The following is a 14,305-nucleotide window of genomic DNA, read 5'->3' on the forward strand; positions in this document are numbered from 1 at the left end:
AAAATGCTGGAGCCACCTATCAACGCCTCATGGATAAAATCTTTTCAAAACAAGTTGGAAGAAATATGGAAGTGTATGTAGATGACATGATTGTTAAGTCATCCAAGTCGAAGGATCACGGCGACGATCTTAAGGAAGCCTTTGCTCAGCTAAGAAAATATCAAATGAAGTTAAATCCTGAGAAATGTTCATTTGGGATTCAAGGGGGAAAGTTTTTGGGCTTCATGATAACATCAAGGGGGATTGAAGTAAACCCAGATAAAGGCAAGGCGATCTTGGAAATGAAAAGTCCAACAAGCGTCAAGGAAGTACAACGATTAACAGGACGCATGGCGGCTTTAGCACGTTTCTTGCCAATGGCGGGAGACAAAGCGGCTTCATTCTTCACTTGTTTAAAAAAGAATTCCAAGTTTCAATGGACAGAGGAATGCGAGCAAGCTTTTTCCAAGTTGAAAGAATCATTAGCAACGTTGCCGGTGCTATCCAAACCCACGCCAGGCGTTCCTTTGATGCTCTACCTGGCAGTCACGGATAGGGCGGTCAGCACGGTGTTGCTTCAGGAAGAAGGAAAGAAGCAGAAGATTATATATTTTGTGAGTCATACCCTGCAAGGTGCTGAATTGCGATACCAGAAAATTGAGAAGGCGGCCTTGGCAATTCTGAAGACAGCAAGGCGCCTTAGGCCATATTTTCAGAGTTTATCAATCAAAGTTAAAACTGATGTTCCTTTAAGACAGGTACTCCAAAAGCCCGACTTGTCTGGGCGGTTAGTCAGCTGGTCAGTCGAGTTGTCTGAGTATGATATACAGTATGAACCAAGGGGACAAGTTACAATCCAAAGCTTGATCGACTTTGTTGCGGAATTAACACCCACGGAAGGCGAGAAAACCCAAGGCGAGTGGATCATGTCTGTTGATGGATCCTCAAACAACACCGGAAGTGGGGCTGGAATAACTATTGAAAGCCCAGATAAGATGGTCATTGAACAATCTTTGAAATTCGAGTTCAAGGCAAGCAACAACCAATCAGAGTACGAGGCTCTGATCGCCGGACTAAGGCTGGCCATTGAATTAGGCGTTCAAAAATTGTTCATCAAAGGCGACTCACAGCTGGTTGTTAAACAGGTAAATGGCGAGTATCAAGTCAAGGACCCGCAACTTTCAAAGTACCTGGAAGTGGTGCGTAGATTAATGATGGAGATAGGGAAGATCAGAATAGAGCACGTTCCAAGAAGTCAAAACGAAAGGGCTGATGTGCTAGCAAAGTTGGCTAGCACGGGGCGGTTGGGCAATTATCAAACAGTCATTCAGGAAACTCTCCCTCGCCCCAGTATTGACTTGGTGGAAGTGAAGTTAAAGTCAGTGAAGTCAGTTATCGAAGGCGAGCCTTCGTGGATGGAGCCAATCAAGATTTTCCTGGAAAATCCTTCAAAGGACGACGATTTGAACTCGAGAGCAAAACGTAGGGAGGCCAGTTTTTATACACTGGTAGATGGCGAGTTATATCGGCGGGGAATTATGTCTCCTATGCTCAAGTGTGTTGACACTAAGGATGCCCCTGGGATAATGGCGGAAGTCCATGAAGGAGTGTGCTCCAGTCATATCGGTGGGCGATCATTAGCAGTAAAGGTATTGAGGGCAGGATTTTATTGGCCAACAATGAAGAAGGACTGTCTGGAATACGTCAAGAAATGTGAAAAGTGTCAAGTCTTTTCTGACCTACATAAGGCACCACCGGAAGAATTAACAACCATGATGGACCTTGGCCATTCGCTATGTGGGGGACTGACATTCTAGGACCATTCCCAGTAGCAAAGGCACAAATGAAGTATATCATCGTGGCGGTTGATTACTTCACCAAATGGATAGAAGCTAAAGCAGTGGTGACTATATCAGCCGCCAAGGTCAGGAATTTTCTGTGGCGAAGAATTGTGTGCAGATTTGGGGTTCCCATGGCATTGGTAATGGACAATGGGACTGTAACACCCCGATTTCCGGGTGCCACTTTACTAACAAAAAATAAACTCTACGCGGAAAACAGGTAATTTTTTTTCGTTTGATTCCTTTTAAATCAAGCAATAGGACATAAAGACATAGCCCAACCACTAAACTAACCAATATACATCAAATATAAACATGTACAGCCTCAGCTGCACTTCCACGTCACGCGCACTCGCAGTGACTCCAAAGCAGTGTGCCCGTAGGCAAATATATACAGACCCAGAAGTGTAAGTGAGAAAATTATAATTACAAACCACTAGGAGAAAGTCGGCCTCAAAATGGCCTAAGCAAAGACCCCTATAGTCCGACTGACTCACTGTGATCCCTCAGTAGAGAACCACACGAAAAGTCATGCATCGGGAACCTACCCTGTCCCAAAAGCAAAACGAATCAGAGCTCTACACAAAATGTGACGCCTGCCTGAACCTACCCTCCCAATACTGCTCACATAACCGAGTCCACAGCGAACTGAAGACGGCAAGTTGAAACTCAGCTCCGTGCGTCGTAGAACTCCTTTCGTCAGACGTCCACGCTCGTCAGTCCGGTCCTCCATGACCCTTCCCCGGTACGTCGCTTGATGACCCACAAGATCGATCACCCAAGCGGTGGGGGCATCCCGATCCACAAGCTCATATCTGATCCCCCCGAGGGAGAGACCATCGAGAACCAGTCGGCCATCGACATCTGGCAGCAGGCCGACCGCCCAAACACAATCATACAAACAAAGCCAAGGCGCTAGGGTCAACTCACAGAAATAAGTAGATATACACTCAACATACTCAACATGTGATATGGGGTATAGATACATATGTTGTTATATAAACATATAAATAATCCTAGCATGTTATGGCTCTAACATTGCTTCAATAAATCAAACAGCACGCAATCCCAGTCAGAATGAATGTATGCGTGAAATGCAATCATGATCCGGATTGTGACGCGTTCCCGTTCGCCACAAGTGAAGCATTCTCGTTCTTCACTATGGATGAACCATTCCCGTTATTCATCCTGGATGAACCATTCCCGTTATTCATCCTTGGTGAACCATTCCCGTTATTCACCGTATGATGAACCATTCCCGTTATTCATCATTAATGCAGGGTGAACCATTCCCGTTATTCACCCGATTGATGCAATATGGTTAGCCAAACATCGAATCGTCCTCACCACATAAGTGTTTAGCTCAAACTCAAACTCAAAACAACCCAAGAGTTAGTGTCGGTCAATACAACACAACTCCACCAACAAGAATACACAAGGGTCTAGTGTCGGTCAATACAACACAACCCAAACAACAAGAGCACTAAGTGTCGGTCAACACAACACGGCTCCAACAACAAGATACCCAAGGGATTAGTGTCGGTCAATACAACACAACCCCAACAACAAAACCCAAAATCAAAGCCAGAGTCAGTGTCGGTCAATACAACACGACTCGGAGTTAGTGTCGGTCAATACAACACAACTCCCACCACAAAGCCCACAAACAAAGCCCAGAGTCTGTGCCGGTCAATACAACACGACTCGAACAACTCTCCCAAGAGTACTAGAGTACTCGGTGACTTTCAATCATCACCATAGCTCACCTTGGTGGCTTTCCCAATTCCAATAACTCTCCAAACCCACAATAAAATCGACTTTTCCCCGTCTTTCGCAATCATTTTCTCCTTGAGGTTCCCTATAATTATTCGTTTAGTAAAAACGTTCCGAATTGGATTAGTCAGGTTATGAGTTTATTTCTCAAAGTCTAAGTTTCCCAAAGTCTCTAGTTTTCGAAATTCTAATCTTTCTAAGTTTCCAAAAACCCGCCAAAAGAAGTTTACCGGGGAAAGTCTAAGTATTCAACCGAATCCCAACAAATGGCTAAGTCTCAAATCCCACATTTGAACTTGCCTAGGGTTGTTCATCCAACCCGAATTATCAAAGATCACCAGATCAATGAATCTCCACTCCGAAGTCGCGTCAAAACGCACAAATCCAACAAAAGCACAACATCACAAGTTATGGAAAAGCATCATAACATCAACTCATCATCATAATCAATATCAGATAAAGCATAAGTCGAATTGATCGACGCCTATCATGCAATCATAACTAATATGTAAGTTTCCCTAACCTCGAGCTGTTCCAGCTTCGCAACCAAAGTTTTCCTCAAACAATTGCTCTAAGTATTCCAAAGTTCCTTCAACTGAACCTCGGAGAAAAGCAAAGCAGAATCCAAACAAAATCGATTAGTTCGATCACAAAACAACTCATAAACGATAGACAAAGCATTAAAGCTTCAGAATACGACAATTGGGTACGAAAAGACAAGTTTTCGAAACCGAAAAACTCCCCCCTTAAAGGAATAGCCCACGACCTCAAAGGAAAAAGGGCTTCGGCTCTTTTTCTTTGATCAAATCAATTCACAAGGTAGTTTTAGGGTAAAACTAAAGCAAAGAAACTGTCGGAACAATTTTCGGACAATCGGGTCGAAATACGACTATCCAGGGGCATTTTGGTCCAAAATAAAGGCTCAAAACCTCAAAGTTATCAGTTCTGAAAACAAATTTGACAGCAATGATCCTAACGACATCCGTGACAACAAATCCTAAAGGCACGAAGTCAGATTATGACTTTTCAACAATAAAGTTTCGAAATGTGCGACAGAAAGGTTTTTGAATCAGTTTTTCAGATCCTGGACAGCTCGATCGCAATCGGCGATTACTGACAGAGGTTTAGGCTCTTGGGAACATAGGGAAGATAACCCAAGCAAGAAATCAGAGAAAACTGACAGTTTTACAAAAAGCTCAAAACTGTGAGCACAGAAACGACTTCAGAAACGCAGTAGAAACAGTAATCAGAGGTAAGAATCAAGCTAGTTACCTCGGTACCTCGAAGTAGGGACGAACTGCACGAAGATCGGTCAAGTTTTCGCGAAAATCTTTTCTCCCCCAAGCTCCCCTCAACTCGCGGCCTTGAGTGATGATAATGAAGAGATATTTTGCTTTTTCGCCTATTTATAGGCGGGTGAAATCGCGGGAAAATGAAAATTTCGCGATTCCGATTTTTGCAGCACGTTCACCGAAGAATTCTAAGAGAGATTCTGGCGTCAGAATTCCAGAGCTCAAAACAAATATCTATGATTTGGGAAAAACGATATCTAAAACGCCAAAAGCGGTGTAAGTTAATCTGTCCCGAAAAACTACTTTTTGCTGTGATGCTCAAACGACAAAACTTCCTACTGAAGAAAGATTGGAAATGTCGAAACAAATCTGGCAATGAGGACAGAAACTTCGTTAGAAGTCCCGAATAGAAAAAGTCTTCATCCATCGCTCGAAACTAAGGTTTCGAAGCAAAGAAATTAGCGTCGTCGGACTTCCGAAAAGTGAATACTATCGTGCGTACAATCCAGAGTTCCGAAATGAAACGCTGGTCGAAGGAAAAATAAAGAGAATCTTTAAATTTTCTAAGGATTCGAAATCTCACTTAAAACGTTGCTCTAAAGCGAAATTAGCCTATTCTGGACACGCTCGCCATAAAGCAGGTGTGCAGACAACTCGCACTAATTCCTACGGCGACTACGCAACATACCTCAAGCAATTCCTGAACTTTCTTCTTCATTGATCTTTCTCAAACAACAAACTCCTGTCACGTTTACACTGATTCTACGCGTGAGTCGGAACTTAACTTGTTCTGCAAATCCAGGTCTTACAATACTCCCCTCCAAAAAGAAAGTTTCGTCCTCGAAACTCAGAGTTCTGCAAAAAGTCCGGGATACAGTTCCTTGATCTCGTCTTCCAATTCCCATGTGGTATTGCCCGGGTCATTGTTCCTCATAACCTTTACTTAAGCAATCTGTTTTCCCCTTAACTGTTTCACTCTTCTATCCCCACTGCTAACTGTCGGCGTCTCAAAAGGCAAACTATCATTCAACTTCATGTCGTCTGACTCGATCACTTGCGTCGGATCTCTGCTTGAAATGATACCAGTTGGCACTCCGTGCAGTCGCACAATCTTAACCACTTGCTTCTTTACCTTCGGTCGTCCGAAATTCTTCTTAAACTCGGTACATCTCTGCCATTTCAAAGTAAATACTCAACTTGTTCTCGTGATCTTCATCTACAGTCCAAAACTCCACTTGTCCGTTCGATAACTCCTAGACGAAATATTGCGTTGGAATCTAATAGTCCATTAATGTCACATCCAACTTCGTAACTATCATCACTCGCACCATGAAATCAATCTTCTACTTAGTCACCATTCGAATTAAACCTCGACTTATGTCCTTATTTCTTGTCCTTCACTAATCTTATCCCCTTCAACATCAATCTATCAACAACTTATAAGATAATCCTCCTCTTAATATCTAACAATCCATTATTATCGTCTTCGTCCTCAAAACTTTCCTCACTCCAACCAATTTAAACTTACTGAAATCCCTAACACTTCGCATAAATCGAGACTTATCCTCTAGAAAATCAAATCATAACTATACCTCAAGGAACTTAACTAGCCATTTTATCATCCGATCCTTCAACATTCTGAGATTTATCTACTATCGTAACCTGCCAACACCACTAAATCCCTTATTCGTACATGATTTTCAACTCCCGAAGTCAATCTTAACCCTAGGATTCTCATTCAACTTAGCAAAATTCACTTGCTAACTCTAGCATGCATCACCGAAACCCATAGCAAAGTTCCATTCACTCTTAAACTCTACGAAACTTGTCCAAATATAAAAACCTCAAATACTCATCTTAATACTAACACTTTTCTTCCTATAACTTGATCATCCTCCAATCACTCCAATAACTAGTCTCCCGATCAGAACCTGACAAGACTTCATGTCTCACGCGTTCGTTATCAAATCGATTGGCTTAAAATCTAAACCTTCACTAAGTTCGGACCACCAATATCCTTCAACTCTCCAACACTTCTTAAATGAATATCCGTTTCTTAAAACTATAACTCCTTCACTTACCCAAACGACCTGACCAGTGGCGTCATGCTTTCACATTCACAACTTATGATGCTAACATCATTCAAATCTTATCACATGGTCATTATGTCCGCAACCTCATAATCAACATCAATCGATCACCAACTTATAACCAACCTTAACACTCTACATGTAACACCCCGATTTCGGTGGCGTCACTTTAGTAACCAAAAATAAACTTAATGCGGAAAAACGTGAATATTTTTTTTCGATAATAATAAAGACAAGACTGAATTAAATAAAACCCAAATGCGAAAAACAACAAAACTAATATACAATATATGTAACAGCCCCCGCTGTAAGTAGCAACCTCGTCACGAGTAACCTCCAGTGACGGAAAGGAAAGTGTAACGCCCGTAGGCAATATGTACAAACCAAATGAAAAGGTTGAGTGTCCGCAACTCACACCTTCAAAAATTGAGAAGAAGTTAGCCCAGATGGCCTAAAACAAGACCTCCTAAGTCCAACCAACTCTCTGTGATTCCCGTAAGGAAACCACACAAAAAGCTATAGGCGGAACTACCCTGTCCCCAAAGAAACAAATGAAGCAAAGACTGTCAGAGCTAAAACTCTACTCCTACACTAATCCTAACTCGAGGAGCTCACACCAGCACTAAACCTACGTGCTAGCATGATCGTCGTCTGAATCAGAATCCAGAACGACTAAGTCTACCAACCCTATCCGTCCTCCCCTCGCAACCGCAATACGCTCCGATGCTGGACTCACGGGCTTCGGGCCCGAACCCTGATCATCAATGATCGCAACGCTGGGTGTGCTGGACTCTGATGAATGCACTCCCACAGGCTCCTCCTCGGAGGGGTCCTCCTCATCCGAAGACGAAGGTGGCGGCGGTGCTCCTCCAAATCCTGGTCCACAGTGAACGCCCGGTGGCAAGTTGAAACTGACAGAGCATCTCCTCAGCACTCCTGACCTCAAGAGTCCTCCACTATCTACATGGTCCTCCATGATCCTCCCGGAGTATGTCGCGTGATGGCTAGCGGGGTCTACCACCCACGAACCGGGGTCATCCTGGTCAATCATCTCATATCTAATCCCCCCCGAAGGGTGGACCATTGTGAACCAGTCCGCAATGGACATCTGACAAAAGGCGTCGTCCGCCAAAACACACACAGAAGACGCGAGGGTCAACTCCAAAGAATTACGTAATTAATAGCACCGATAGATACAGATAATATAATAGCCTCTTAGGCTCATAGCTAGGGATAACATCCTAGGGTTACATATTCCATAATGAACATAACAGCAATAATAACAATTAACATGTTCCAAATAGGATTAACAAATAACAATCACATTCGACAACTAAATTAGTATGCATGTTGCATGATATGCAATGCAGGTTAACCCAGTCAACCAATATGCAATCCGGAACGGATGGACATCAACGGATCAGCCCTAGCACCAGCCACGGTGGGACCATTTCGGCTCGCGTGCCTCTTACTCCAACAACAACGGTAGTCAGATCAGCCGTAACCCGTAGGTCTGCCATTTCGGTCTGCTACAAGAGACGTCTACAAACGCTCTTACACGGCATTCCGGGTCTTATGACCATTTTGGAAACCGACGAGGTCCAGAGTACGTCCTGTGTTAATACCTCATTAATGTTGCATGAATGCAGGATGATTAGTCAAACAACGTCTCCGAATCTCACTCGACACGTCGCCACGTGTTCTAGCTAAATTAATGTCTCTAAAAACTTACCCTAAGGTAACAGTCGATTCTGCGACAAAAGACACATCTCTACAACAACACATAACTCATGATGATCTCCAAATCATCTGACTCATCTCAATCCGATGGTCATAACTGTTCAACGAGCAAGAGTATCAACATACTCGGAAACTATCGATTTCCGCATTAAGTTTACTTTTGGTTACTAAAGTGACGCCACTGAAATCGGGGTGTTACATTTTTAATGAGGCGGCATATGTAAAGAATGAAGGGACAATTGTAAGACCCAAGATTTTAAGCTTAGGATCAGTGGAAGAGATTTCCATTTACGATTAGGGTTGATGTATTGTGAAGGGAAACCTGAACTAGAGTTTACCAAATGAAATAAATTTATGAAGGAGAAAGTTCAGGAAAAGTCAAAGGATTACATCATGATCGATAAAAGTTATAGCACGATCGTTATACGCTTAAACCTAGGTCAGAAACCCTAGTATATAGCTAATTTTCACTTTTAGGCACGACGGAAGTTAATTCCAAAAATCTTCAGAGAAATGTTAGAACTTCTCTTTTTCCATATATCACAATCGTTTCGAGGCGAAACTCTAGGATCAACGAACGTCCGATTCCAATCATCGGAAGTTTGCCGAAACCGAATCCCTGGTATTTCAAAACCCTAGAATTTCTCGACAATGAAGACTTTATCTATTCAGAGCTTCAAATGAATATTCTACACGCGTACACCCATTTCTCTTGATGATTTCAATCTTTCTTCCGAAGGAAGTTTTCTATTCCGACATTCGATGCAAAAAGCAACTTATCGGGTAAAATAGTTTTATACCGACTATGCTTTAGTTGCCAAAAATACAAAGAGACCTCATTTTAGTTTTGGAATTCTTTCGCCAAAACCTATCTTAGAATTCATGGAGAATGACGCCGGAAAAAATCAGATTCGCGAAACTTTCATTTTCCCGCGAATTTCCAACCTTTATATATAGCAAAGAAAGGAAGAAAAACTCAAATTTTCCTCCATTTTCTCTCTCAAAGCCGCGAGTTCACCAAGGAAGAAGGAGAAGAAGATTTTGTTCAATCCTTGCTTGATCGTCGATCAATCAGTTGCTGCTTCAAGGTTTCGAGGTATAGTCGCTAATCCTTACCTCCGATCGCTTTTTCCATAGCTTTTCTGTAGAGTTTTCTGAGTGGATAGTTTATGGGTTTTTGCAAAACTATCCTGAATCTTTCATTTCTGATTCTAAACCTCTTCTATATGTGCCCAAGATCACTTCTGCCGGATTAGATTTTCCGTTATGTCGCCGGAATTCCGCCGGAATCAATTTTAGCCTTAAATACCCATTTTTGGAGTTTTTGAGGTAAAGCTTCAACCTTTGGGCTAAAAACTATCGCCTTAGCTTAGTGTTAGTAGGATTAGTTGTCATAAACGTCGTTAGTAACGTCCCTGCAAAATTTTATTTTTGGGATTTCAGTTTTGAAATTTCTAAGTTAAAAATCATGACCAAAATACCCCTGCGAAAGTTTTCGATCCGATAATTTTTCCGAGTTCAGAATACCCTTAGTTACGGCTAATGATAGCATAGGAACCAAGTTTGATCGAAGAAAAATCGAGCCCCATAATTACCTAAAGTGGCCGAGCCCTATTAAGGGGGAGGAGGAAGATTTCCTTTTCCGAAAACTTGTCTTTCGCGCTAGATTATCGTACCTTAGAGTATAGATTACTTCGTGTAACCTTAGTAAGTATCGATAGCTTAGTTCTCGATAGATACTGATAGTATTTCGGTGACTTTGCTTTAAAGGAACTCTTGAGGAATTTCCTGAGGAGCAACGCTTTGCTTGAGTTAGAAGATAATCCTGGAGAATCTGCAGGTGAGGGCTTCTCACTGAATCTCTAGTTAATGCTTAGGGTCGATGTTTCGACATTGTTTACTGTTTATGCACTGGAATTGTGTGTGATTGGAAAATGTTTTCTGAGGCTTCGGCTGACAATGTAGATGATTCATCTACTGAATGTTTTTGAGATTGTCTTACATGCTATGTGCTATGTGGGTAATCTAGGATGTGTGGTGCATGCTTTATATGCTAAGTGCTAAGTGTTTATGATGCGATTTATTGATATATGACATGTTGTTGATTGTGATGATTTAAATATGCTCTGTACTGAAATCTGAGTTTCTGAATGGTGAGAATAGCGGGCAGGTCATGCCGATTTTATTTTGAGAGTTTTGTGAAAGTTTGATAGGATGAACGAGGTTCGGGCCTTAATTTTGTTTAGTGGATCGAGACATCCTCTGGAAGCGACTTGGGATTGGGAGATCCTGCAAATGTATAAGACTTGCGATAAGACGAAATGGAATCTATTTTATAAAGAAAATTCATAAGACCTTAAATAACCTCAAAATCTTTAAGTAATGATAACAACCTCGAAGGAAGGCATTGGAAGTCAAGTCATAGTTTTGGAAAAACGAGGAGTGTCGTCGGATCCAAGTGTTGAGGAGTTTGGTAAGTTCTGAGTATGTTGGTACTCCTTCGCTCGTTGAGCAGTTTGTTAGCCATCCAAGGGATGAGCCGAGAAGCTTCACTGAGGCGTGAGACCTTGTGAATGCGTGATACTCCACTGAGGCGTGAGACCTTGTGGAAAGCATGGACCTTCACTGAGGCGTGAGACCTCGTGAACGGCATGAAGCTTCACTGAGGCGTGAGACCTTGTGAATGCGGGATACTCCACTGAGGCGTGAGACCTTGTGGAAAGCATGGAACTCCACTGAGGCGTGAGACCTTGTGAGAGCATGAAACTTCACTGAAGCGTGAGACTTCGTGAGAGCAGTGATGACCCGAAGAGTCATCGTGAGTGGTTGCACTCATTTTATGATTATTGTATTTTGTCGCAGAATCGACTTTACCTTAGGGTAAGCTTTTAGAAACTTTAATTTACCTAGAACACGTGGCGACGTGTCGAGTGAGATCGGAGACGTTGGTTGACTAATCATCCTGCATTCATGCAACATTAATGGGGTATTAACACAGGACGTACTCTGGACCTCGTCGGATTCCAAAATGGTCATAAGACCCGGATTTCCGTGAAAGAGCGTTTGTAAACGTCTCTTGTAGCAGACCGAAATGGCAGACCTACGGGTTACGGCTGATCTGACTACCTTTGTGTGGTGTAAGAGGCACGCGGGCCGAAATGGCACCACCGTGGCTGGTGAAGGGCTGATCCGTTGATGTCCATCCGTTCCGGATTTCATATTGGTTGACTGGGTTAACCTGCATATCATTTCATGCAACATGCATACTGACATAGTTGATGAGTGTGTTTCATACTTGTTAGTTCTACTTGATGCATGTTAACTGTGATTTACAGTCGTTATATTCTTTGTGGAAATATGCAACCCTAGGATGTTATCCCTAGCTATAAGCCTAAGTGGCTATTCTCTTATCTATATCTATTGGTGCTATTATTTATGTAATTCTTTGGAGTTGACCCTCGCGTCTTCTGTGTGTGATTTGGCGGACAAACGCCCTTTGTCAGATGTCTTTGGCGGGCTGATTCATGATGGTTCATCCTTCGGGAGGAACTAGGGTTGAGATGCGGGAACTGGAGCGTATCGCGGTAGCGAGAGGAGGACGGATGGTGTACATAGACTAGGTCGTTCTGGATTCAGATTCGGGCGACGATCATGCTAGCATGTAGGTTTTAGTGCTGGTGTGAGCTCCTCGAGATGGGATTAGTGTAGGAGTAGAGTCTTAGCTCTGAACATCATTTGGTTTCTTTGGGGACAGGGTAGTTTCCCACCTATAGCTTTTTGTGTGGTTCTTTACGAGAATCACAGAGAGTTGGTTGGACTTAGGAGGTCTTGCTTCAGGCCGATGGACCAGCTTATTCTCAGTTTTGAGGGATGGTGTTGCGGACACTTGACCTTTCTTGTGGATTGTACCTTTTGCCTTCGGGCGTTACACTTTTCTTTCCGTCACTGGAGGTTTACTCGTGACGAGATTGCTACTTACAGCGGGGGCTGTTTATATATTGTATATTAGTTTTATTACTTTTCGCACTTGGGTTTTATTTATTTTAGTCTTGTCTTAGTTATTATATCAAAAAAAAATATTCACGTATTTCCGCATTAAGTTTACTTTTGGTTACTAAAGTGACGCCACCGAAATCGGGGTGTTACAACAATTGTTCCCATGTATGGAAAGTAATGAAAAAATCATTTCAACAGACTTGCTTATTTTTTGATTTATATTACGAGTTTATGCAGTGCAAATCGTATCAAGGTATACAATACCGTGAATAAACCTTTCGGAATAAGAAAGTATCGCCATCAAATGTTAAAAGCCTTGGCAATTCTAGTGGCCACTAGAAACCAAGCCTCGTCGAAAAATCGGCTAAGGTATATAAACCAAAATAAAAAGAAAATTCAGTAAACAACAACTTCAAGGTAACAACAGTTGAACTTAAACGAATTTCATTGAAAATAAGAAAGGGGCGAAGCCCATACATGACTTAAAACAACAATGAGAAAAAGAGCAAAAGGGCAAAGCCCAAAGCAAGTCTAGACTTAAACAAAATAAAGAAAATCTAAAATCAAGCCAGGTTCTCATTGTTGGCGTTGTTGTCTTGGCTTGCGACAGTTTGAGGGTCTTCCTTTCCTTGATCCTCATTTTTGTCCTGGTCATTCCCATCTACGCCATTTCCTTCCTCAGGCTCACTTTCAGAATCAAATTCAGGAAGAAGGTCGAGGACAACATCATCATCGCCAATCACCTGGCCATCCTTGATCTCCTTCAGATACCCGATACGGGAAAGATCAAAGCCCGGTTCAACAACACTTATTTGCTCTTTGGCCGCTAGAAAGCCTTGAGCAAATTGGAGGGAGGCGCGCCCTAAAATGGAAGCATTCAGGCGTTCATACTTCTTCTCCAGCTTTTGACACTTAGCCTGAACGGCATTGTGTTTGACGTTGATGGTTTCTTTCAGAGACTTGGTCTTCTGAAGGAGCAGGTTAGAAGCCGCCAAGTCATCAGTTAACTTAGCACATTTCTCCTCAGCAGACTTCAAATGTTTGTTGGCTGTCTCAGCGTCGACTTTCGCTCGCTCATATGCAGCCTTATAATCAGTCGCCTTCTTCTCAAAACGATTCTTGGCCGACATCAATTCTTTCACACACTGAGCCATTCCCGCCACGGTGCTGGCGGCAGAAAGCGCATGGAAGATGGCCAGGGAAGCAATGTTGGGCCTTGACCGGAAATGTCTTTGTGAATCCGGTTGTCAAAAGTTCGGGCCTTGAAGTCCAACCCGTTGAAGTGAGGATCAGATAAGCTTAGCAAAGGGGGAGGAGCCTCGCCACCAATGGCTGAGCTAGTGCCAGCATGGCTAAATGGAGTTGGCGGGCGGTTGATCAACATACTTGGATCCTGATGGGGTGGCGGGACATTGTCATGTCCCTTCTTTTTCTCCGCGGGTTGACTCTTGGAAGCCAAACCGGCTGGATTGAGAGTTGACTGGTGAAGAGGTTTACCGCCAGCAGTTTTTTCAGCAGCGCCTGAGGTTCTTGGGCGAGGTATTCCTTCATCTTTAGCGGGTTAGCGTCGACCTTGCTTTTTCCCATTGTATCT

General features: G+C 42.8%; 1 protein-coding gene across 1 annotated transcript; it reads left to right on the plus strand.

Moving 5' to 3' along the window:
• Positions 1–329: 329 nt before the first annotated feature.
• On the plus strand, positions 330–12,984 carry LOC130719423 (uncharacterized). Its single transcript, XM_057570052.1, has 3 exons — positions 330–1,010; positions 1,125–1,628; positions 12,949–12,984. Exons 1-3 carry the CDS (start codon positions 330–332, stop codon positions 12,982–12,984), a joined length of 1,221 nt encoding a protein of 406 aa, XP_057426035.1.
• Positions 12,985–14,305: the final 1,321 nt, after the last annotated feature.

This window comes from Lotus japonicus, chromosome 5 (genome assembly GCF_012489685.1).
Source record: "Lotus japonicus ecotype B-129 chromosome 5, LjGifu_v1.2".
Classification (NCBI taxonomy): domain Eukaryota; kingdom Viridiplantae; phylum Streptophyta; class Magnoliopsida; order Fabales; family Fabaceae; genus Lotus; species Lotus japonicus.